This window comes from Garra rufa, chromosome 5, assembly GCF_049309525.1.
Source record: "Garra rufa chromosome 5, GarRuf1.0, whole genome shotgun sequence".
In the NCBI taxonomy this organism is placed as follows: Eukaryota; Metazoa; Chordata; class Actinopteri; order Cypriniformes; family Cyprinidae; genus Garra; species Garra rufa.
The window spans coordinates 52,778,911-52,803,964 of record NC_133365.1 but is presented as its reverse complement, the minus strand read 5'-3'; the positions used below and the strand labels follow the sequence as shown (position 1 = coordinate 52,803,964).

The 25,054-nt window shown below is 31.3% G+C and overlaps 1 protein-coding gene across 1 annotated transcript in view; it reads left to right on the top strand.

Moving 5' to 3' along the window:
* The window catches only part of LOC141334912 (carbohydrate-responsive element-binding protein-like), a 31,360-nt gene extending 6,476 nt beyond the window's left edge, over window positions 1-24,884 (top strand). Inside the window, exons 2-9 of the mRNA XM_073840138.1 lie at window positions 1,359-1,465; window positions 1,703-1,785; window positions 4,392-4,481; window positions 6,467-6,505; window positions 16,166-16,340; window positions 17,521-17,601; window positions 22,350-22,501; window positions 24,213-24,884. Coding sequence (XP_073696239.1) covers window positions 1,359-1,465; window positions 1,703-1,785; window positions 4,392-4,481; window positions 6,467-6,505; window positions 16,166-16,340; window positions 17,521-17,601; window positions 22,350-22,501; window positions 24,213-24,884 — 1,399 coding nt within the window. The remainder of the gene's footprint in view (window positions 1-1,358; window positions 1,466-1,702; window positions 1,786-4,391; window positions 4,482-6,466; window positions 6,506-16,165; window positions 16,341-17,520; window positions 17,602-22,349; window positions 22,502-24,212) is intronic.
* The last annotated feature ends 170 nt before the right edge of the window (window positions 24,885-25,054 follow it).

Here is a 25,054-nt window from a genome sequence, read left to right as displayed (position 1 = left end):
AGATGGGCAGCTGTGTCACTGCATTAGACTGATGAAATTATTCCGACTGCAAGCACAGTTCAAAGTGCCTGCTGGATGGAGAAAATCATGTTTATACAGAGCCAGCAGGGTGAAGAGGGAAGATTTCACCATTGTGTCTCAACCCTTGTGTCTTAGTCTCAAACAAAGATTATTGCACATTTCAGTTCATTTAAGCTGTTTATATGTGACCCTAGACAACAAAACCAGTCTTAGGTAGCAATAGCCAACAATACAGTGTACGAGTCAAAATTATTGTTTTTTCTTTTATGCCAGACATCATTAGGATATTAAGTAAAGATCATGTTCCTTGAAGATATTTTGTATATTTCATACCATACATATATCAACTTAATTAAGAATTTCATTTGGACAACTTTAAAAGTGATTTTCTCAGTATTTATTTATTTTTGCACCCTCAGATTCCAGATTTTCTAATAGTTGTATCTCTGCAAAATATTGTCCTAACATCAATGGGAAGCTTATTTATTCAGTTAAAATTACCCTTATGACTGGTTTTGTGGTCCAGGATCACATTTGATAAAATACAGTAGAAACTACAATATTGTGAAATATTATTGTCTAATTGTCAATTGTTTGTAATTTGTATGTAATTTATTTCTGTGAGTAAAAATAAATAAATACATTTAAATTTTAAATCAATTTTAAACGCTGAAAATCAGTGTCCTCAGTGTTACATGATCCTTCAGAATTCATTCTAATATGCTGATTTGCTGCTTAGACATGATCAATTATTGTTGGTGCTCAATTATTTAAAATATTTCTTAGAATTATCAATGTGTAAAATAGTTTTTGCTGCTTAATATTTTGGTAGAAACTTTTTTTCAGGATTTCTTTTATGAATACAAAGTTTGAAAACAACATAAATTTGAAATGTAAATCTTTTGTAACATAAATGTCTTTACTGTCACTTTCAATCTATTTAATGTGGCCTTGCTTAATTAATTTCGTTAAATATCATTAGCATATTAAGCAAAGATCATGTTCCTTGAAGATATTTTGTAAATTCCTACTGTAAATATATCAGAACTTAATTTTTGATTAGTAATATGTATTGCTAAGAACTTCATTTAAACAACTTTTGGTGATTTTCTCAATATTTTGTGTTTTTTTTTTGCACCCTCAGATTCCAGATTTTCAAATAGTTGTATCTCGGCCAAATATTGTCCTATCCTAACAAACCATACATCAATGAAAAGCTTATTTATTCGGAAAAAATTACCCTTATGACTGTTTTTGTGGTCCAGGGTCACATATATACTATGCACATAAAATCTAATGTTGTGATTTAATGAAGTAATGTTTGTGTTTCTCCTCAGTGGGAAGATTGTGTCTCCAAAGTGGAAGTCTTTCAAAGGTTTGAGGTTGTTGTGGAGGGATAAAATCCGACTGAACAATGGCATTTGGAGGGCCTGGTTCATTCAATGTGAGTCTCCTGATCTCATTTCTATTCTCTTACACAGTGTACTTCATTTCTCATGTAAAAGTAAAAATGTATATTGTAAAAAGCGTTATATAAATACATATCACTTGACACATTTTGTGTTCTGTCTGTACAGTGATGGTACCATGATACTCCTCTGTCTTTCCTACCGCTGGCCTAATGATCAAAAAAATGCATAATGAACTTCAAATAATTAAATATGGTGTTAAATTGCTTTAGATGTGGAGAAAAGGAAGAACCCTGTTTGTGGGTTTGTCACGCCACTCGAGGGATCAGAAGCAGATGCTCACGGCAAACCTGAGGTGAGTCTGATCTTAAAGACAGACCTGAAATTAGGGCTGGGCGGTATGACCAAAATTTTATTTCACGGTATGAGAAATTTTATTTCACGGTAACGATATCTTTCACGATATAATTTTTTATATAGGTTGTTATTCCAGAAAATGTACAAAAGGGCTTTATATAATAAATAAGCTTAAATATTTAAGACAAGAAAAGGACTTGATCTTATTTGATTATTTTGTATTTTATTTTTAACCTTACTAAAAATATAGTAAACAAAATATGTGACCCTGGACCACAAAACCAGTCATAAGGTTAAATTTGACAAAACTGAGATTTATACATCATATGAAAGCTCAATAAATAAGCTTTCTATTGATGTATGGTTTGTTAGGATAGGACAATATTTGGCTGAGATACATCTATTTGAAATCAGAAATCTGAGGATGCAAAAAAATCAAAAAGACTGAGAAAATCACCTTTAAAGTTGTCCAAATTAGGTTCTTAACAATGCATATTACAAATCAAAAATTACATTTTGATATGTTTACAGTAGGAATTTTACAAAAAATCTTCATGGAACATGAACTTTACTTAATTTCTTAATGATTTTTGGCATAAAAGAAAAATCAAAAATTTTGACCCATGCAATGTATTTTTGGCTATTGCTACAAATATACCCCAGCGACTTAAGACTGGTTTTGTGGTCCAGGGTCACATATGACTTTACATGAACGACAATTCCACTGTATGTCACATTTCACAGCTTGATGTGGACAGAACTTATTATTGTAAACTTTTCTCAAGTAACATCTCACAGATATAAAATATATCTCAAGTAAGTAACAGGAAAATAAATATAAATATTGAAAGTGATCACTTATTGTTGAAAATATGAAGCAAATGTAAAATATTTTGTCAGACAAAATATCAAATAAACATTGAAAAATAAAACAAACATAAAACTTGTGGGTGTTTTATTTTAAGGTGGTGAAACAGATTGCTTGTGCTACCGCTGCTACTGTAGTTAGTACATTAGCATGACACCTTTTTCTGCTCGTTGTCAGATTTTGCAAAACCGAACCAAGTCCACACAACAGATGTTGCACCTCTTTTAATGACGAGTTCCTCCTCCTGCTCAGGATTTTATTTTGAGCCCTCCTCGTCTGTTCGTTTCTCCTTTTCTATGTTTTTGCAACCTCCCAGCGTATTCTTCAGTCTTGCATTCGATGGTTTGACCGGTCTCAACCTCACGCGTGCTGCACGTGAGTTGGCCACGCCCACTTATTTACATTTCGCGGTATACACGGAATAAAAAATTATTTTACGGTACACATTTCATTCCGCGGTAACGAAATATACCGTCATACCGCCCAAGGTTAATTTAGTTTAGCTTTTTTAAATTTGTTTTATTTTGATACAGTTTTCAGATTTTCAATAAAATTTAGTTTAGTTTTTATTAGTTTCATTAACAATTTTGTTAGTTTTAATTTAGTTTCAATTTTGTGAACACATTTCTATTTAGTTTTTATATAGTTTAGTTTTAGTTTTTTTGGAGATCAAACAGAGATCACGTTTTCCTCGCAATTCTAAACTAAGCGAAATAATGTGAGACAAAATATAAATTGCTGCAGTATATTTAAAAGTGTTTAATTCATTTAAATTAATTATTATTTTTAATCATTTAATACATAATATTTGTATTTAAAAAATAATATATCTAATACCAATTTATAATACTAAATTGATAAAAAAGTGGTTTGAATAAATAAATGACTTGCTCACAAAAACATTACTGGATGAATCTGCGTTTTTGAATCAATCTCTATTCAATGACAAATACATATTTTAACAGTTGTTTCCATCTAGTGGCGAAACAATGCAATCGACACAAACGTTACTTGAAGCGCCAATTACTTTGAAAAGACGTGCTCTATTTTGATCTCTACCGTAGACATCAATGTTTATATCCAAACTGTGATCTTTAATTGCTGTGATAATATGAATGACTGTATATGTAAAGACTGTTTGTGAAGCTGTTTTTTCACATAAACATGATGACTGCTCTCTGTGTCAGTGGCAGTGCAATACAGATTTGAATGTTCCGGTAAGACTTTGTCAAAGGTTTAATAGACATGGGGAATCGTTGTCATTTACAAATGAGATCGAGTAGGTGTTTGAAGCTCTATTCTTTAAAGATTAATCAGCTCTAGTATATTGGTTTGATCGCTTGTGTTACATAAAAAATAAATAATTTTGCCTAAAACTAGATTTAATGCAGGTGCTGTTCAGGTCGCTGTTTTTTTTTTTTCCGCCATGGGATGAGAACGTAATTATTACGAAAACGATTATTTATTTTTGATAATTGTTATTTTATTTCAGTTCGTTTTTCAATAAAAGTTGTTCGTTTCGTTTCGTTCTAGTTTTTCATTTATTTTTACGTTTTTATTTTATTTCAGTTTACGAAAATGTTTTCTGATCAATAGTTTTCGTCTTAGTTTTAGTTTTTGTTTACGAAAATAACCTTGATACCGCCCAGCCCTACCTGAAATAATCACACAGTTTGAATCAATAAATTGGCACACGTAAGATGTCACCTGCTGTGTGTTAATGTGTTTATTTACAGGCGATTGTTCTGGAGGGAAGCTACTGGAAGAGACGGATAGAGGTGGTGATAAAGGAATATCACAAATGGAGGATTTACTATAAGAAAAGAGTGAGTAACTGAGCAAATATAATAGGATATAGTTGTGTATTATATGTCCAAAGCACATTTTGGACATTCACAGGTAAACTATCATTCAGAATTTTGGGGTTGGTAAGATTATTTAATATTTTTGACAGAAGTTTCTTCTGCTCACCAAAGCTGCGTTTATTTGACTCAAAATACAAAAAAAATAGGGATGCACCGAATGTTCGGCAACCAAAATTATTTGGCCGAATAAATCAAATAGAGGCGCGCACTAAATATTACTTTTTATTGTTGTGTTATTGTTTCATATTACTTATCATTTTACACATGTGGAGAAACTTCTATTTCTCTCTCCTTTCCTGCTACTTCCGAAGTTGTTTTTATTAGCACCGACAGCGAGAGACTGTTTAGTATCGCATCGCATGTCTTCCATGAGAAGAGAAAGGGCTGGTTGTTGCTGGCTACTGTATGATGACTGAAATCACCAAATGGCCTTAAACTGTTAGTAAATAAACTACAGAACGGTTTATTAAGTTGTGTTGTCTAATACACGCACAAAATGTATTTATTCTGACAGCGCTGCAAGAGCTCCTTAGCCAGGGTTCAGAGTCCAAAGCGTGAGGAAAATCTGTGATGAGAATCATTCATAAATCTGCTGCTGTCAGCAAAACTAGTACTGAGGTCTTCTTGCGGGTTTCCGTCAAAATAAAAGTCAACATTTATAAATGTTAGCATTTTTACTGTTGTTCTGTAAAATAAAATAAAATCTAAGACAAAAATAATGATAACAATCATTACAACAGCTGTGTTAATACATTTATTCTAACATTCTCCTTTGCTCAGTAAGGCTGCATTTATTTGTACATTAAAAACACATGCCTGATTCAAGAAGGAGGTCTTAAAAATGACCAAAGAATATTATATTACTAATTTATTAATTTTAAGTTCAATTGTGCTTTGTTGGAAGGATATAATGTCTACTAGAATTTAAAAAAATCTTCAGTGTTAAGTAAATATTTTTAAATTGTTGTTTTGCAATTTATTTTTTATTTTTTTGAAAAGCAAGACAAAGCTGTAAAAAGCACATTTTGACTATTTAATTCATGCAATGGTGAAAAAAAATTGGCAAAATACATGGGGAAAGGCCAAGAATTTCCATTTCAGTGCATCCCATGTAGTGTATACAGTATTTCATCATTCATTCTCATTAATGATCTCCCGATGGCAAATTTCTCATAATAAACAATAATGTAGAAGGCAACTAATACAGGTTTCTTCATTTGCAGTGCTACTGTTTAGAAAGTGATAAATGACCAATATATTTCCAATATATGTAGTACAGCACATGATAAACAGAAATTTTCACAACAGTTATTATTTACACAATATTTACTTAATATTCTCTAAAGTATTTCACAACAGAAAGTGCTTCGTCAATTTGGTTTCATTTTGTTAACTGGCCAAGCGAGTTGCGAAATGTGGTTTGATTTATCATTCTGGGTCATATATTGATTTATCACCACAATAATCCCACAGTAAAATGTGGATTCAGAGCACATCAGATCACTGTCATGATTACAGACATCTTTATTGGTTGACACAACATGAAAAGTTCAAGTGATTTCTGAACTGCACCCATTACTTCCTGAAATGACCCAGATCTTTGGTTTGTAGTATGGAATTTAATGCAGTTGTGTTTCTGAAGGTACTAGACCTCAGCTAGTAATACAATACTACATATTTCCTACTCTGTTGAGATACTATTGCAAAACTACAGGAGCAACTTTGGGTCAAGAACCCAAAGTTCAATATTCACAGGAAGGGCCAGTAAAATCTCTGACCCCAAAGTGAACAAAACCATATCCTCAAAATTCTCAGGTACTGAACCATTGTTAAGATAAGATAAGAGATTTTTTCCAGCATTTTAAGATCAGTTTCTGTTTGTTTTGTAGCATCCATTAGGTTTGTATGGCACTGCTACATCTGATGTATTTTATTGTATTTTTTAGCTTCAGAAGAACAAAGACCTGCTGTCCATGCTACAGAAGGTAAGATCACAGAAAAACTTGCCTACTCAGTGCAGTCAATGACAGTAAGTAGTCTGGTTTTGCAATCGCTAATGGTGCAAAAGTGGCAGATCTCACCTTTAAAGAGATATTTAAACCCAAAAAGAAAATTCTGTTATCATTTAGTCCACCTCATGTTGTTCCAAACACATACAACTTACATTTGTTGTGAAACATAGAATATATTCTTTTTTTTTTTTTTTTGGTGAATAGTCCCATTAAAACTTAAGTCACTTAAACCAAGTGCCAATTTTTTTTCATGTTATGACAAGATATCCATGGTCATGGAAATCCTGCAAGTATCAGAAAATTTCCAAAACTACAATTTTTAAGTCATGACAATTTCTAGAGTGAGAATTGTTCATTCTGATGAAATATTTCACCAGCCAGATATTGATTTTTAGTGTTTGTATAGAGTAAAGCCTGTCCACTTTTAAGCATGGATTATTTTTAGAAACATTATTATTATTGGATATATTCTATATTTTTATGCATTAATTGTGCATTATAATGCATATTTATAATGCACTTTATAATACATTGTATGATCTCATGAATAATTGTAACCTTATATTTATTGTATTCTTATTCCTTTAGAAAGTTTAAAGCATTAAAACATATTAAACACCCAAAAACAATTGCAGATTAACAAGGAACCTTCAAATATTATAATGAATTTTAAATTTGGATATAATTATTTTTAAATATATGTCATTAAATCATGCATTACAGCATGCATTGTGAAACTTTTATAATGATTTAAACTCGCATTTGTGTAAAAAAGTCAGAACTGTGTGAAAAAAAAAAGTCAGAATTGCAAGAATTGAACTTGCAGTTGAGAGAAAAAGTCAGAATTGCATGAAAGAAATCTGAATTGCGAGATTTAAACTTGCAGTTGTGAGAAAAAAAACATTTTTTATCTCGCAATTCTGACTTTATTTTTCTCGCAATTGTGAGTTTATATCACACAATTCTGAGAAAAGTCAGAATAGCATGAAAAAAGTCAGAATTGCACTCTTTTTCACGCAAAAGAGTTTTTAAATAAAAAATAAAAAAGCTACTGCAACTTAGTTACTACTCAGAATTGCATGATACAAACTTACAATTGCGATAAATAAAGTCAGAATATCGAGATAAACCATTCTGATTTTTTTTTCTTTAAATCTTACAATTCTGACTTTTTTCACGCAAAAGTACATTATATAACCCATTATACATAAAATGTTACCAAGATGTTTGTTGACGAATAAATATAAATTTAAATGTAAACTTAAATTTATTAACTAAAAATATTGGTATCTGGCGTAAAACAGCAGGCTGGTCCAGAAATCTCTATAAATTAATTTAAAAAAAAATCCTAATTTAGTAATTAAAAGTATTCTGTGAATCTATATGGATTTGAGTGACCTATAAATTGTTTTGGCTAAAAAGTGTGGGAATCCTGTGTAAAGATATGTGAGGGGTAATTATGCCTGTTTTGGAGGGTTTAACTAAAATAAGGCAGCATGTACACATGCTGTTTCGTGTTGATTTCTTGTTATTGGGACATTTTTGAAGATATCTTTCATATCTACGGGCCAAAACGCAGCTGTGATGGTGGCCTAGTGTAAATCATTGATGAGTTAGTGTAGTGTAGCATTTACTTTAGTAGGTTAGAGGTGCAGGTCATGTTTGCACAGCTCAAGTGCATGTCTATTAATAGTCGCCCCACAGATTTTGCTTCTCTCAGCTGGTTGAAAAATGAAAAAGATCCACCATGTACGAAAAACGTGAGTAAACTTAAATGTGCGAATTCGTTTGCGTCACAGTCCGTCATACGGATGAGAAAATGAGTCATTTGATTGCCTTGAGTGACTAAAGTGCTAATCTTCCCTTCTGTTCGATGAAGCGGTCAGAGAAACGCACATTCGGGCTTTAACAGCGTTTAATCAAATCTGACCCACATACTGCAAGATGTGATTCGGCAGCATCTCTTTTGAATGAATTTTATTCATGTGCTGCTTTGTGGATGTGAATTTGATTGATAATGTGAGTCCTCGCTTGCAAATCAAAGTGCTGATGCTTTCGGATAATACTGTACCATGGTACTTGATATTCAGTGTCTACCATATTAATGTACTGTACTGTGGTATTTGCAATGTACACTGCCATTCATACATATTTTTATTCAGCTAGGATGCATGAAATTGATCAAAAGTGACAGTAAAGACATTTATAATGCTAAAAAAGATTTCTGTTTAAAATAAATGCTGTTGTTTTGAATTTTCTATTTATTAAAGAATCATGAAAAATAAAATGTATCACAGTTTCTGCCAAAATATGAAGCAGCACAACATTGATAATAATCAGAAATGTTTCTTGAGCAGCAAATCAGCATATTAGAATGATTTCTGAAGGACCCTGTGACACTTAAGACTGCAGCAATGATGCTGAAAATTCAACTTTGCGTCACAGGAACAAAATACATTTTTACAACATATTCAAGTAGGAAATAGCTATTTTAAGTTGTAAATTTTAACAGTTTTACTGTTTTTACTGTATTTCTAATCAAATAAATGCAGCCTGGATGAGCAAAAGAGACTAACACATCAAAAATTGTACTTATATTTGAATGGTAGTGTACTTGAAAGATTCACTTCTTTTAAGAAAAAAAAAAAAAAAAAAAAACCTTAAACCAGTCCAAGCTGTTTAGATGTTCTGTTTTGGTGGATTTAGAGAGGTTTTTTTTTAGGTAGCCCAGTTTTATAAGAAATTAAAAAATGGCAATTGTAACTTTCAGAATTGTGAGATATAAACTCGCAATCGCAAGTTATAAAGTCCAAGTTTTTCTCTCGCAATTCTGAGAAATGAAGTCACAATTCTGACTTTGTAACACAGTTGAATGAAGTCAGAACTGTAAGATATAAACTCGCAATTCTGAAAATATATCAGTCTGTCTTTTGTCCCTCAAAACTGGGCTTTATAACTTTTGTCGATTGCCAGTTTATATCACAATTCTGAGAAAAAAGTCAGAACTGCGTGAAAAAAAAAATGTCAGAATTGCGAGAAAAATAAAGTCAGAATTGCAAGATTTGAACTTGCAGTTGTGAGAAAAATCTGAATTTTTTATCTCGCAATTCTGACTTTATTTTTCTCGCAATTCTTGCAAAAAGCCTAAAAAGTCAGAATTGCGTGAAAAGGTCAAAATTATGTGAAAACAGTCAGAATTGCAAGATTAAAACTCGCATTTGCGTGAAAAAGCCAGAATTGCTTGAAAAAGTCAGAATTGTATGATTTGAACTAGCAAATTGATTTAAACGTCCAGTTGTGAGAAAAAAAGTCAGAATTTATCTGGCAATTCTGACCTTATTTTTCTCGCAGTTGTGAGTTTACAGCAATTCTTGCAATTCTGACTTTTTCGCGCAATTCTGACTTTTCAGAATTGCGTGAAAAAGTCAGAATTGCAAGATTTAAACTTGCATTTGTGTGAAACAGCCAGGATTGCATGAAAAAAAATAGAATTGCAAGATTCAAACTTGCAGTTGCTAGAAAAAAGTCAAAAAATTTTATCTTGCAATTCTGACTTTATATTCTCGCAATTGTGAGTTTATAGCATGCAATTCTGAGAAGTCAGAATTGCGTGAAAAGGCCAGAATTGCGTGAAAAAGTCAGAATTGCAAGATTTAAACAAAAAAAATCTTAATTTTACATCTTTATTTTTCTCGCAATTGTGAGTTTATATCACGCAATTCTGAGAAAAGTCAAATTTGCGTGCAAAAGTCAAAATTATGTGAAAAAAGGCAGAATTGCAAGATTTAAACTTGCTTTTGCATAAAAAAGTCAGAATTGTGTAAAACAAAATAGTCAGAATTGCAAGATTTAAACTCGCATTTGGGTGAAAATGTCAGAATTGCGTGAAGAAGTCAAAATTGCAAGATTAAACTTCTGAATTTTTTATCCCGCAATTCTGACTTAATTTTTCTCACAATTGTGAGTTTATAGCACGCAACTCTGAGAAGTCAGAATAGCATGAAAAAAAGTCAGAATTGCAAGATTTAAACTTGCATTTGTATGAAAAAGTCCGAATTGCAAGACTTAAACTAACATTTGTATGAAAATGTCAGAATTGTGTGAAAAAGTCAAAATTGCAAGATTAAACTTCTGAATTTTTTATCCCGCAATTCTGACTTTATTTTTCTCACAATTGTGAGTTTATAGCACGTAACTCTGAGAAGTCAGAATAGCATGAAAAAAAGTCAGAATTGCAAGATTTAAACTTGCATTTGTATGAAAAAGTCCGAATTGCAAGACTTAAACTAACATTTATATGAAAAAGCCAGAATTGCTTGAAAAAGTCAGAATTGTACGATTTAAACTAGCAAATTGATTTAAACGTCCTGTTGCGAGAAAAAAAAGTCGGAATTTTTTATCTGGCAATTCTGACCTTATTTTTCTCGCAGTTGTGAGTTTACAGCAATTCTTGCAATTTTGCAATTCTGACTTTTTCACGCAATTCTGACTTTTCAGAATTACATGAAAAAGTCAGAATTGCAAGATATAAACTTGCATTTGCGTGAAAAAGCCAGAATTGCTTGAAAAAGTCAGAATTGTATGATTTAAACTAGCAAATTGATTTAAACGTCCAGTTGCGAGAAAAAAAAGTCTGAACAAAAAAATCTCAATTTTACAAATTTATTTTTCTCGCAATTGTGAGTTTATATCACGCAATTCTGAGAAAAGTCAAATTTGCGTGCAAAAGTCAAAATTATGTGAAAAAAAGGCAGAATTGCAAGATTTAAACTTGCTTTTGCATAAAAAAGTCAGAATTGTGTAAAACAAAATAGTCAGAATTGCAAGATTTAAACTCGCATTTGGGTGGAAATGTCAGAATTGCGTGAAAAAGTAAAAATTGCAAGATGAAACTTCTGAATTTTTTATCCCGCAATTCTGACTTTATTTTTCTCACAATTGTGAGTTTATAGCACGCAACTCTGAGAAGTCAGAATAGCATGAAAAAAAGTCAGAATTGCAAGATTTAAACTTGCATTTGCATGAAAAAGTCCGAATTGCAAGACTTAAACTAACATTTGTATGAAAATGTCAGAATTGGGTGAAAAAGTAAAAAAAAAGTCTCGCAATTGTGAGTTTGTATCGCACAATTCTGAGAAAAAATGTCAGAATTGTGAGTTTGTATCAAGCAATTCTGGGAGAAAAAAGTTGCAGTAGACTTTTTGCAGTGGTGGAAACAGCTTCCATAGTTTTTGGACATTTGCAGTAGAGATATGACCATTTGTGCTCCAGACAGGTGTGCTGTTATTTTACTATGATCAGATGCACCATTTTCACCTGCTAGACCAAAAAACAGGTGAAAGAAATACAACAGATGCACTTTGAAGTAGAAACCCAAGTCATATCTACAGATACTGTAGGACGGTAGTGCTGGGCGATATGACGATATATATCGTGGGGACGATAGAAAAGTGTCTATCGTCCTATTTCTCTTCTATCGTTTCTATCGTCTCTAACCCAATTTTATCAATTACTAAAGAAAATATTGCATTAAATAGGCTATGACAAATGTATGATAGTGTCTTGTTGCTGTGCAATGCATACTCTACCCTATAAGTGAGAATCAAGAATAAAAACGAACTTTTTCACAAAGAAACTCGGTATTGTGCGACGTGACGCATTACGTTGTTGCGAGTGCGACATGCTTTAACTAGTGAGTGCTTAGCCTAAAGATGGAGACGCAAGAGGTTGAAGATGAATGCCCGGAGTCGCAACAACAAACTGAAACTGCTACGCAGGCAGCAGACAAGAAGTACTTTTACCGACACGTACGGGTACGTCAGTGATTTTGTTGCATTTTGGCTTCAAGAGCTCCGACACGGAGCAGAAACTCATGTGCAAACTCTGCCAAAAGACTGTTTCCGCGCCCGACGCTGACGCCTGTTTCACACATACTTCGTCTGCAGGGCGGTTGCTGTCCGGCAGTGCGTTCCAGATGCGGTGCGTTTGCAGCAGTGGAGCGATCCTTTCAGCACAGAGTCTGTTTTTGCTGTGCTGCATGCGCTGTATTAAAGTGACAGCGCATTGTTCGCTGTAAAAATGAACATGGATTGACACGGAAATGTACCATAAATGCATATAAATGCAGTCTACTGTGTTTCACAGTCAACACGTGGCTTTTTGGCTAGGTTTAAAATAGTGCAGTTTTAAATAAACAAGGCAACATAATAGATGCACTTGTCCAGGTGGAAAGTTCTTTAAAATATGTTTTTTAATAAAGATTTAATACGAAAGAAAGGCACAGAGAGCCGACTGCTTGTCTGTAGTAAGTTTTAATTTAAAATATTTGTGATAGCCCAATTTCAATATAAAAAGGAAGCTATGCTGTGTTTAAATGTGTTGCAACTTGCTTGAGCAACTTAATATACAAATCTAGAAGTCAAGTGCATTGAATAATAGCCTACGTTGTTTATAATACGTTGAGTTTAAACGTGAATATGTCTAGTAGTATTGTATTAGTGTACTGTGATAAAAGAGTACCCCAATGATGAAAAAAGCACGTTTGTATTTGGAATTAAAATAACGGATAAATGGTGTGTTTGTGGTAAACACCCGCGGATCAGGAACGGACTGCAAACGCGTTCTGTGTGAAAGCAAAACGAGTCCGTGCTGCCTCTGCACCGCATACGTAACGCACACGGACTGCAGACGGAGTATGTGTGAAACAGGCGTGATACTTCATTTTGGTTTGCAAACTTTGCACTACAAGGTTGAAAAATGTTTTGGTTTTTTTTTATAATTGAGTGCTTTTCTGCTCAGAAACTTGAAATGGCTGTGCATTTTAATAAAAAAAAAAAATAGTTTATTTTGATAATACTATTTAACTATGATGTGGATAAAAAATGTGAAGGCTACTGTAGCTCTACCTCCACCAAATCTGTTGTCATTTGATACATTTATATTGCTGCACTAAAATGTATTTTTCACATTTATGACAGTTCAGTTAAATTTCACTTCAAATAACGAATAAAAATAAAGTTGCAAAAAAATTATGCAATGATATTTTTGTCAAACTTTTCAGAGAATAACTGAAAACGTACTTTATTTTGGTATATCGTGATATATATCGTTATCGTGATATAAAATAATCCATATCGTGATACATGATTTTTCCATATCGCCCAGCACTATAGGACGGCATGTCCCGGTTTGCCCAGGTGTTGAGATGCAGTGTGTCAGTGTGCCAGTAGGAGGCAGTGAGTTTGCTCTGGTCCTCCACACGTGAATGTGACAGCAGGAACTGGGTCAGGAACAAAAGAGACGCTCGCCTTCAATGACACGGAGAAACCTAGAAAAAAATAGATGGAGAAATGAAAACATAATGGGATCGGGCAGGGGGTTCCTGTCTTTTACACATTTGCGTTAAACTGCTGTCGTTAAGACCTCACACGTAAGCACCGTGGCCCACGTACACACACATCTTTTCTGCTCACAAACACCTTCTAGCACCAATACTATAATTTGCCACCTTTGTGCATAAGAAAAAAAGAAAGTGGAAAACAGAACGTAGGTAGTGTTCAGGAAAGACGTAATCATCACCGCTGCTGTCTTGATTGTGGGTCTTCCTATAAATATGCGGCCTGTGTCGAGCCTCAGTACTTGCAGAGTGGCAAAATCAACAAGACAGCAGCTCTCCAGGTATAACAGATGCACTTGGGATTTTTCCAATAAAACTGTGAGTAGAATGTCAAATCGTGTTTTGTGTGTGCAACTGCGTTGCAAATTTGTGTTAAAGTCAGCATGAAATCAAACCTTTCAAAGGAAAGAAATCTTTCATCAAAATGTAAAATGGCTTCTCGAACCTAAAAACTGTAGGGTGGGATTTGGTATTGTCATTCAGGAGTTGATTGGATCATGGTCAGTTTTAGTAATTATTATTATTTTTTTAATGTCTATATAGTTTTTAATTAATTTTTAGTTTTAATTTTTAGTTTATTTAGTTTTTTTTTTTACTTAAAGGCGAGACACTGCAGGTGAATAGGGTAAAACAATAACTAATAGTTATCACCTTATGATTAATTACATTGATAATTTACAAAATGTTAAGAAAATTATCAATGTAATTATAAAAAAATATATAAAAATTCTATATAATTTTATATAATTATTCATATATTACGTACACAAAAACTGCCCAGCACTACTATTATTTTTTTTCTGTATTTTCCTTGCATGTTTGCTTGACTGTGACAGTACGTTTGTTTTGTTGCAAACCTTTTGCAAAAGCTAATTTATTTCATCCTGCCCTACCTTTTTTTAAATAATGGGTTGCAAATGTGTTTTCATGTTTAAAAATATATTCTCTGTCTCTATCTTGTATTCCTTCTTGTGTCTTGGTCCGTATGTGTGTGTAAACTCTTTATTTTCTCAACAGGATTTTCAATACATTTCCTTAGGACAGAAAATGGCTTATTTATACTGGACAGATTGTTTTGTACTTGAATAAGCCTTTGCGACATTTAGCGACTTTTAAATATAAACCAGTTGCCTTTGTGCGAACCGGTCTGAGCTACAGTTTGATGTTACGTAAATAATTCTAGCTTGCGGTTGTCTACCTTGTTGTCATATATTTATTAAAAGTAAGACCATTTCTCTCTCTGAGCAATACAGAAAAATTAATGCATGCATTTATGCATGCATAAAAATACTACAATTAATACAAAATACTGCTGCTAGAATATGGACAAAAGCCAATAAGGGAGATCACATTAAACCTGTACTGAAGTCATTACACTGGTTACCTGTTAGTTTTTGTATTGATTTTAAAAATCTTTTAAAAATCTTTCAAATAATCTAAATTAAAAACTCATTTTTTCAGTCTGGCTTTCCTGCAATATCTTATAAAATCTTGGTATATTTTATGTTTTGTCTTTCTTCATTTCAATGTTTTGCTTTAGATTTTATATTTTAATTATGTATACAGTATATGTTTTAAATTTAGTTTTTGTATTTTAAATGGTTTATTTCCATTTCTTTTACTTGTTATATACTATTGTTTTTTGATTCCTTCTTACTTGTAAAGCGCTTTGAACTGCAATAATATGTTTGGAAAAGTGCTATATAAATAAACGTTTGCTTGCTTGCTTGCTAGTGATGTTTGCTAATTAAAACATCACATGTGACCCTAGACCACGAAACCAGTCTTAAGTAGCACGTGTATATTTGTAGGAATAGCCAAAAAATAATTGGTTAAAATTAGAGATCCTTCTTATATGCCAAAAATCATTAGGATATTAAATAAAGATATTTAGTAAATCTCCTACCGTAAATGTATGGAAACTTAATTTTTGATTATTAATATGCATTGCTAAGAACTTCATTTGAAGGTGATTTTCAAACTTTTATTTTCATACAGTTGTTTCTCAACCAACAAACCATACATTAATGGAAAGCTTCTTTATTCAGCTTTCAGTATAATTAAAAATGTATCCTTATGACTGGTTTTGTGGTCCAGGGGTCACATATTAGTCTCGTTTTACTATTTAGTGTTAGTGATGTGATCAAACCTCGGACAATGAGTATTAAAGTTGAGTATGAACTTGTCCAGACCTGAATTTTTCCTCTAATCATGCGTCTCCTTTCTCTTCTCCACAGAGTCCTATCAGCAGGACAGGCCTGGAGAAATGGACCAGTCAGATTTATCCAGAGCCTGAGGCGGCATCAATGGAAGTGCACATGTTTGACTTGGATTGCTTCCTGTCAGACATCTCCGACACGCTGTTCACCATGACCCAGAAACCCAGTCCCTGGAGTGGAGACCGCCAAAACAGTGAGTCCGCAGAGGGATAGTTCATCCAAAAATCATTTACTCACCTTCATGCCATTCCAAACCCAGAAAATTCGTTTGTATTGCCCTTCAGGATGCGATGTACAAGGTTTAACATCAGTGATGCCAATAGTTATTGGTGCATGGCTTGTAATTAATCACATTGTGCCTTTTTTATGGATTTATTTCAGGGGTTTTGCAGATCTTAAAAAGTCTTTATTCTCCCTTCCACAAATTACAGGCTTAAAAAGATCTTAAATTAGAGCAGAAAGTTGTAAATTTATAAATGTGTGGCATCAAATGTTGCATGCACTGCAAAAAATGATCTTCCTCAGTCTTGTTTTCAAATACAAATATCTAAACATCCTTAAATCAAGATACATTTATTAAGATGCAAAATGCAAAATGTTTAGAGAACATATCTTCTATTGGTCCTTACATTTTCTTTACTTGCTTTCAGAAGTGGCCACTATATTTTGAATTTTAAAGGATATTTGTGTGATTTAACAAGATATGAGACATGATTTTAGAGATGGACAAATTTTCAGGGTTTTTGCGGATCTTAAAAAGTCTTTATTCTCCCTTCCACAAATTAAAGGCTTAAAAAAAATCTTAATTTAGAGCGGAAAGAATTTGTGGCATTAAATGTTGATATGAAAAAATGATAATCTTCCTTAGTATGTTTGTCTTGTTTAAATCAAGATACATTTATTGAGATGCAAAACAAAGATAGTTCAGTCTTGTTTTCTGAGAAATTGAACAAAATTAATGAATTTATGCTTTAAAAAATCTACTTAATTTAAAAGTAAAACAACATTTTTATACCATATTGACAGATTTTTTTTTTTTAATCTTTTGCCAGATGTTTGTCTTGTTTTACCCTTAGATAATAAGACTTTCTACTCGCTAGACATTTACATTTAGAGAACATATACACTTATTGTGCTACTATCTATTGGTCCTTACATTTTCTTCACTTGCTTTTAAAATTGGTCACTAGATTTTGAATTTTAAAGGATATTTGTCTGATTTAACAAGAGAATTTAGTCACATGGGTTTATAAAGTTCTATTCAGGAAGGACACCACACCCTAAAACAAGGAACTTTAAAATAATAAATCCTCCAAACAGAGCAGGGTTAAACACACACATCCTTACAATCCTTTTTATTCCTGTCGTCTCAGCATACACCAGTAATGCAGACATGATCCAGCCCGGCTTGACACCATTACAGCCCAACTTGGATGACCTGATGGACATACCAGGTGAGGTATTCTTTATTATACTGACATTGCTTAGCTTTATAACTCTAACTAAATTGTTTTATATGCTGTGTGCTGCTCTGCACCCTGGTCCTGAAGCCTCAGACTCACTTGGTTATAAAAAAGTGTGATATGAAAATGCATTCACAATTTCTTGCTGTAGGAGGAATGCCAAAAAAGAAATACAACTTATAATTTAAATGAAATATAGTTATTAACAAGATAAATTGATGTAAAAATATACAGAACATTAATAAACAATGTTTTATCTGTAGTTTGATTGTTAATTGAAATGAAATAAAGTCAATAATATAATTATTATAACAATATTTTATTTCAGCATTAATTTATTATTATTTAAAATGTTTTATTTGTAGTTTTAATGTTATTAATAAATATAATTTAGATATAATTTAAAATATTGTCATTAATATAATTCATATAAAATGTTTAATAATTTTCAATATTAATATATTGATTTAATATTTATGAACAATGCTTTATTTTATAGAAAATATTTAAATATAATTAAAATTAAATATAGTCATTAACATAATTATTGTACAACTTTTAAATTTTTCATATTTATGAAAGTTTATATCTGTAGTTTGAACGTTAATAATAAATGTAATTTAAATAAAAATTAATATAAAGTTAAATATATACAATTAAATATAGTCCTTAATATAATTAAATAATAAAACATGTAATATAAAAAATATATTTTGTGAACAAGGTTTTATCTCTAATTTGATTGTTAATTGAAATATAATTGAAATGAAATATAGTCAATAATATAATTATTATAACACTATTTTATTTAAGTATTAATTATTATTTATTAAAAATGTTTTATCTGAAGTTTTAATGTTATTAATAAATATCATTTAGATATAATTTAAAATAAATATAGTAATTAATATAGTCATATAAAAATGTTTAATCATTTTCAATATTAATATATTGATTTAATATTCATGAACAATGCTTTTTCTGTAGTTTGAATGTTAATAAAATATTTAAATATAATTTAAATTAAATATAGTCATTAAAAAATTATTATAAATGTATATCTGTAGTTTGAATGTTAATAATAATTTTATAAATACAATTAAATATGGTCCTTAATAGAATTTAATAATATTTAAAAAAAAAAATCTGTAGTTTGAATGTTAATAAGAAATATAATAACATATATAATATAGCCATTAATAGACTATACATTGTTCAATATTTCAATGTTAATAAATATTTAGTACTTTAATATTTATGAACATGTATAACATTAATTACTTATTAAAAAATAATATTAATTGTAAATACAAAAACTTAAAAATGGTAAAAATAAATTGTTGATGAATTTATATTATAAGTGGTATTGGATAAATGTTGCACTATAGGGAAGTTCAAAAGTTAATTTGTGTAATCTTTAGTGAAGCCGGCCCAACGAATGAATGAGATTAACCCCTTTGTGGCATTGGTGGGATTTCCTCTAAGGATATTTCCCCATCTGTGATGGGGTCATTTAAAGGCTAAAGAGTCAATGACTGAAGAGTGGAAGTCAGACAGGATGTGATCAGCCCTGAATAGTGAGTCATTTGTAGGGATGAGTTTACTTTAGGACAACTGCGCTGTTCACTCATTCAGTTCCCTCTATTTGTGTACTGATTTACACAACCAGTCAAAGGTTTTTAAACCATAAGGTTTTTATTGTTTTTTTTATTGTCTCCTATGTTTACCAAGCCTGCATTTATTTGATCCAAAGTACAGCAAAAACAGTACAATTTTAGAGTATTTTTACTATTTTATATAACTGCTTTTTAAAAATATTTTAAATTTAAATTTTAAAATTTGAATTTATTTTTAAATACGATTTATTCCTGTGATTTCAAAGCTACATTTTTGAGCATCATTACTCCAGTGGCATGGTCCTTCAGAAATCATTCTAATATTCTGATTTGCTGCTCAAAAAACATTTATTATTATTAGTATGTTGAAAACAGCTCAGCAGAATTTTCCCAGGTTTCTTTGAATAGAAAGTTTTTTTTTTAATCTGAAATAGAAATCTTTTGTAACATTATAAATGTCTTTATTATCACTTTTTATCAATTTAAAGCATCCTTGCTAAATAAAAAATATTAATTTTGTTAATTTCTTTCCCAAGAAAAAAAATATACTGACTCCAAGCTTTTGAATAGTATAGTGTATAATGTTACAATTTTTTATTTATTTCAGATAAATCCTGAAAAAACATGTATTCGTCTGTTTCAAATATTGAAAAATAATAATAATAAAAACAAATCAGCATATCATCAGAATGATTTCTGAAGAATCGTGTGACACTGAAGACTGGAGTAATGATGCTGAAAATTCAGCTTTAATCACAGGAATAAATTACATTTTAAAATATATTCAAAGAAAAGCTGTTATTTTAAATAGTTAAAATATTTTAAGTTTTACTGTTTTTTTCTTTACTTTGCATCAAATAAATCCGGGCTTCTTTAGAAAACATTAAAAATAAAATAAAAACTTTTGACTACTAGTGTAGTTGTAAAGAAAACGCTAAACTTTACAGGAAAATGTATAGTAGGGCTGTACAATATGGACATAATAATCAAATAATCATTTTTGACAGACATTGTGATTGAGTTCAGTTGCAAATTTGGCAGATGTGTTTACAGAACAGTGAGTTATAAGTTCTGAGAATGTCACAGTTTTCCTAAACAGCCTACTGTATAATATTTGACACATTTCTAAGGCCTCTTTATAACATAAACATTATAGCTTTGATATTGTTGGTATTTGTTTGATATGGTTAATATTTCAAGATGAACACTTACTGAACTAAAGCAACTTAGGTTTATTTGATCATCAGGCTTTTGAGGAATGTTTATTTGTTAACCGTGTTGGGGGTTATGTAATAAAATTACTTTTTCCAAGTAACTAGTAAAGTAACGCATTACTTTTTAATTGACAAGAAAATATCTGAGTTACTTTTTCAAATAAGTAACGCCAGTTACTTTTGTCCCCCATCTATTGATTAAAAGCTCTCCTGTCCCCATGTTGAGAGAAATTGTGAAAATGTTACTTTAGTTCTAGAATAAATGTGAACATGCATTAATTCATCTCACTCACTAAAAAAAAACCAGATAAGGTATTCCTCAAAATGAATACAAACTGTGAAATTCAACGCAAACCTGCAATAGTTAAATGTTAAATAATACAAATATTCTTTATGTATTAATCCCATTTTATTAACCAATGTCTTTGTCAGATGTGCTAATACATTACCCACATTTAAATCCAGACTCAAAACTCATCTGTTCAGTTGTGCATTTATTGAATGAGCACTGTGCTACGTCCGAACAGACTGCATTATTTTATGTATAATCATTTTACTGTGTTTTTTAAATCATCTTAAATGTTCTGTTTTTATTGTTGTGATTATTATTTTAAATTTTTAAGATTTTTATGCTATTATGATTTTAATTTCTTTTATGTACAGCACTTTGAATTGCCATTGTGTATGAAATGTGCTATATAAATAAACTTGCCTTGCCTTGCCTTGCCTTTGCTGCCAACCGTTCGATGATCCAATTCATCCACATTAATAAGCAAAAATGACTCAAGATAATCTAACATTTGTTTTCCTTTTTTTTTTTTTTATTGCTGAAGAGTTGACATTTTTTCTTCTGCGGTCTACTGTACAGATGTGAATTTACTTTTCTCTAAGCTTAAGGCTTTTGCTGTGAAAAAGCTTTTACATTTGCCAAAAATAAAACTTTTTATATTAAGAACAAACAAGCAAACCCTGCCCAGATTTAAAAAGTAATGCAAAAGTAACATAACGCATTACTTTCCATACAAAGTAACTAAGTAACGTAATTAGTTACTTTTTTAAGGGTGTAACTTTATATTGTAATGCATTACTTTTAAAAGTAACACTGGTTGTTAATCTCTCAATTATCTTTGTATTGCATTGTATTACATGTTTTAATTATCAAAACTAACCTAATCTTACTAATACATATTATTGGAGATATAGAGGAAAGACTGACACTTATATCATTTTATATAAGTATCTGCTATACTGTTTTAAAGATCTCAGATCAGCATCAGACTTGCATCATATAAATATCAGTCTAATGGACTTGTGCACCAGCATATGACTGTCATGTTCCTGGCAGTGTTTGCAGCGGTCAGCTGGCAGGACTCAGTCACGAGGCTCTGGACACGCTGTCTGTCTCATTCATTGTGGCGCTGCCAGGTTTCTCACAAATATAAACACAGACGTAGACACAACGTTTGAGTCAAGATGTGCTTCTATATTCTTCTTAATGAACCTTATGTCAGAGATTAGCTTTATATATTCTGCTCAGTAGCATCACAGTGGTAAGTGTCTTACGATAATGTAAATTCACTCTTATTGAAGCGTCCGTTGGACTGTTTGAAACATTAGGGTCTAGTACTGAATGGCTATATGAAGCATGTATCATCCGAGGTGGAAAATACCTTTCCCAGAAGGCATTCTGATTGGTTGCATGTGGGTTTGGCAGGTCTAGAGGAATAGTTTAGATACTGTGAGAGACTAAACCATGCTGCGTGAGGGCTTGCTTGTAGTGGAGACTTTCGATTTGTCGATTTGTCGATTCTCCTTTGTATTGGCAGTTCATGTGGGGAATTTTTCAGGATATTTCAGAGTCATTCTCACCTACTTGTGAAGAATTAACCTCATGCTTATGGCTTTCTAGACATTTTCATGAGTTTCCGTGGGCAGCCGACGGAGCATGTGGGTTATTCAGACTGCAGCTTCTTTGAGAGTTCGTCTAGCGGGGCGTTTCCTTCAACTCCTTCCTCTGCCGTCACCAGTCAGATGATACACACAGAATCTCTGCTAACACAGGTACAACACTTACTCATGATTGTGTAAATGTATGTAAACATAACTGTTTACTCAAACGCTTCCACGTATTTCATTGTTCGTATTCCAGAGTTGGACTTTTCAGCAGAATCATCCTACAAATCACTTGATTGTATATATTAAATAATAATATTTCAATTTGATAATATTAATAATAACATTATTATATCAAAATGTATTGTTTTATATACATATGCATACAAATTTAATTTCTTTTGTTTACATTTTAATGTCAAAATGTGTGGCACTCTTTTAATCATGATGCTAATAATTAAATAATAATATTACAATGTGATAATAATAATATTAATAGTAATATTTGTTATTATATTAAAAATTATTTTTATTGTGATGGTAATATTTATGTACTATGTATACAAATTTGATCTCTTTATTATTTTATTTTTTACATTTAAATGTCAAATGTGTGCAACTCTTTGACGCTTATATTGTTTCATATTATATTATATTACATTATATTATGTTAAATTATATTAGAATTTTTACCATGCTTATAAGCATAGTTCACATTTCAACAATAAAATGCTTAGAATAAAATAAATAACATACAAATAAATACTATTTTATTATTATATTATATTATATTATATTATATTATATTATATTATATTATATTATATTATATTATATTATATTATATTATATTAGAATTTTTACCATGCTTATAAGCATAGTACACATTTTAATATTAAAATGCTTAGAATAAAATGATGAAATAACAAACAAATAAATACTGTTATATTATGTTATTATATTATATTAGAATTTTTACCATGCTTATAGGCATAGTTCACATTTCAACAATAAAATGCTTAGAATAAAGCAACTAAATAACAATAGAAATAAATACTATTAAATTATATTTTATTATATTACATTAAATTACATTTGAATTTGTACAAGGCTCATAAGCATAGTTCACATTTCAACATTAAAATGCTTAGAATAAAATTACTAAATAACAATAAAATAAATACTATTAAATCATATTATATTATATTATATTATATTATATTATATTATAATTTCTACCATGCTTATAACCATAGTTCACATTTCAACATTAAAATGCTTAGAATAAAATGACTAAATAACAATGAAATAAATACTATTATATTATATTATCATATAAAACTTTTATACAAAACTTTAGTCAAATAATTTCACATTTTTTATCATGACGTTAATAATTATATTGTTTCATATTATATTATATTATGTTAAATTATATTATAATTTTTACCATGATAATAAGCATAGTACACATTTCAACATTAAAATGCTTAGAATAAAATTACTAAATAACAAAAAAGACTATTATATTATATTATATTATATTATATTATATTACATTATATTATAACATGTTTAGAATAAAATAATTAGAAGTTAAATAAATAAATAAAATATAAAAAAATTGATTATTATATTATATAGTAATTAGTAGCGTGGTTAAAAGCATGTCAACATAAAAATATTTAAAATAAAATTAACTGAAATTTTTTTTATCTATTAATATATAATCATTTGTTTGTTTTATTTCCTACATTTTAATGTTTAAAAAGTTTGCCAAGCTTCGGACAGTTTATCCCATGAGATTTCACATACATTCAATACATTTTCCTGAATATCTAAGTCAAATTATTTAACTTTTTTAAATTTTCATTTTTAGCCTCCTCTCTCAGCTGAAAGTTTATCCCAGCTGTCCTCATCTATAAACCTCCCCGGACCCAGTTATCCTCGCCAGACCATCCACCCCGACATGACCTTCAACCCCAGTGGCGAAATCTCAGAGCCCAAGTTCAAAGGTCACTCGGAATACATTGGTGACTTTCATCACCCTCTGAACCTCTCGTCTGGTATGGACCCGTACAGTCAGCAAACGTCGTTCAGCAGTCACCCCACTGAGATGCCGGGTGTCATGACACAGGAAAGCCATTACCCATCAGCCTGCCTCAGACACAGATATTCATCCAGCCAATCACGGACCTGTGCGACCGCAACATCCACGGTTATCACCCACACCGGCTCTGCCACGACAGCCCTGCCATTGGATGCCCAGCACGGGCACGGATACTCCAATGTGGCTGAGATGTTTCCTCCTGCCACCTGCATGTCTTTGAGCTACCAGCCCATGACGGCTACCCCTTCTCTTCCTTCGCCCAGTGTTTCTTACTGCTTCTCTGTGCCACAAGTGGGTGTGTCTACTGGCGGGGGGAAGCACAAACAAAAGACAGGAGGAGCCCAATTGGTTCCCAGAGGGATGACTTCATCTACAACTCCGCCCACTCAGACGAGCTGCCTGGCCAATCTGCTCTCTTCCAGATCTCAAGAGCGTATGTAGATGTTTGATTAATTTGTCATTTTTCTTGCTTAGTTTCTACAATTTTTGCCAGTGAGCATTTGGACAGCTAAAGGAGTGTCCCATGTTCAAAACTAATTTGAGCACTTTCTGTAGCTAAAACTATAAAAAGAAAATCAGTTTTGTTAATTGAAGTAAAGCTGATATAAAAT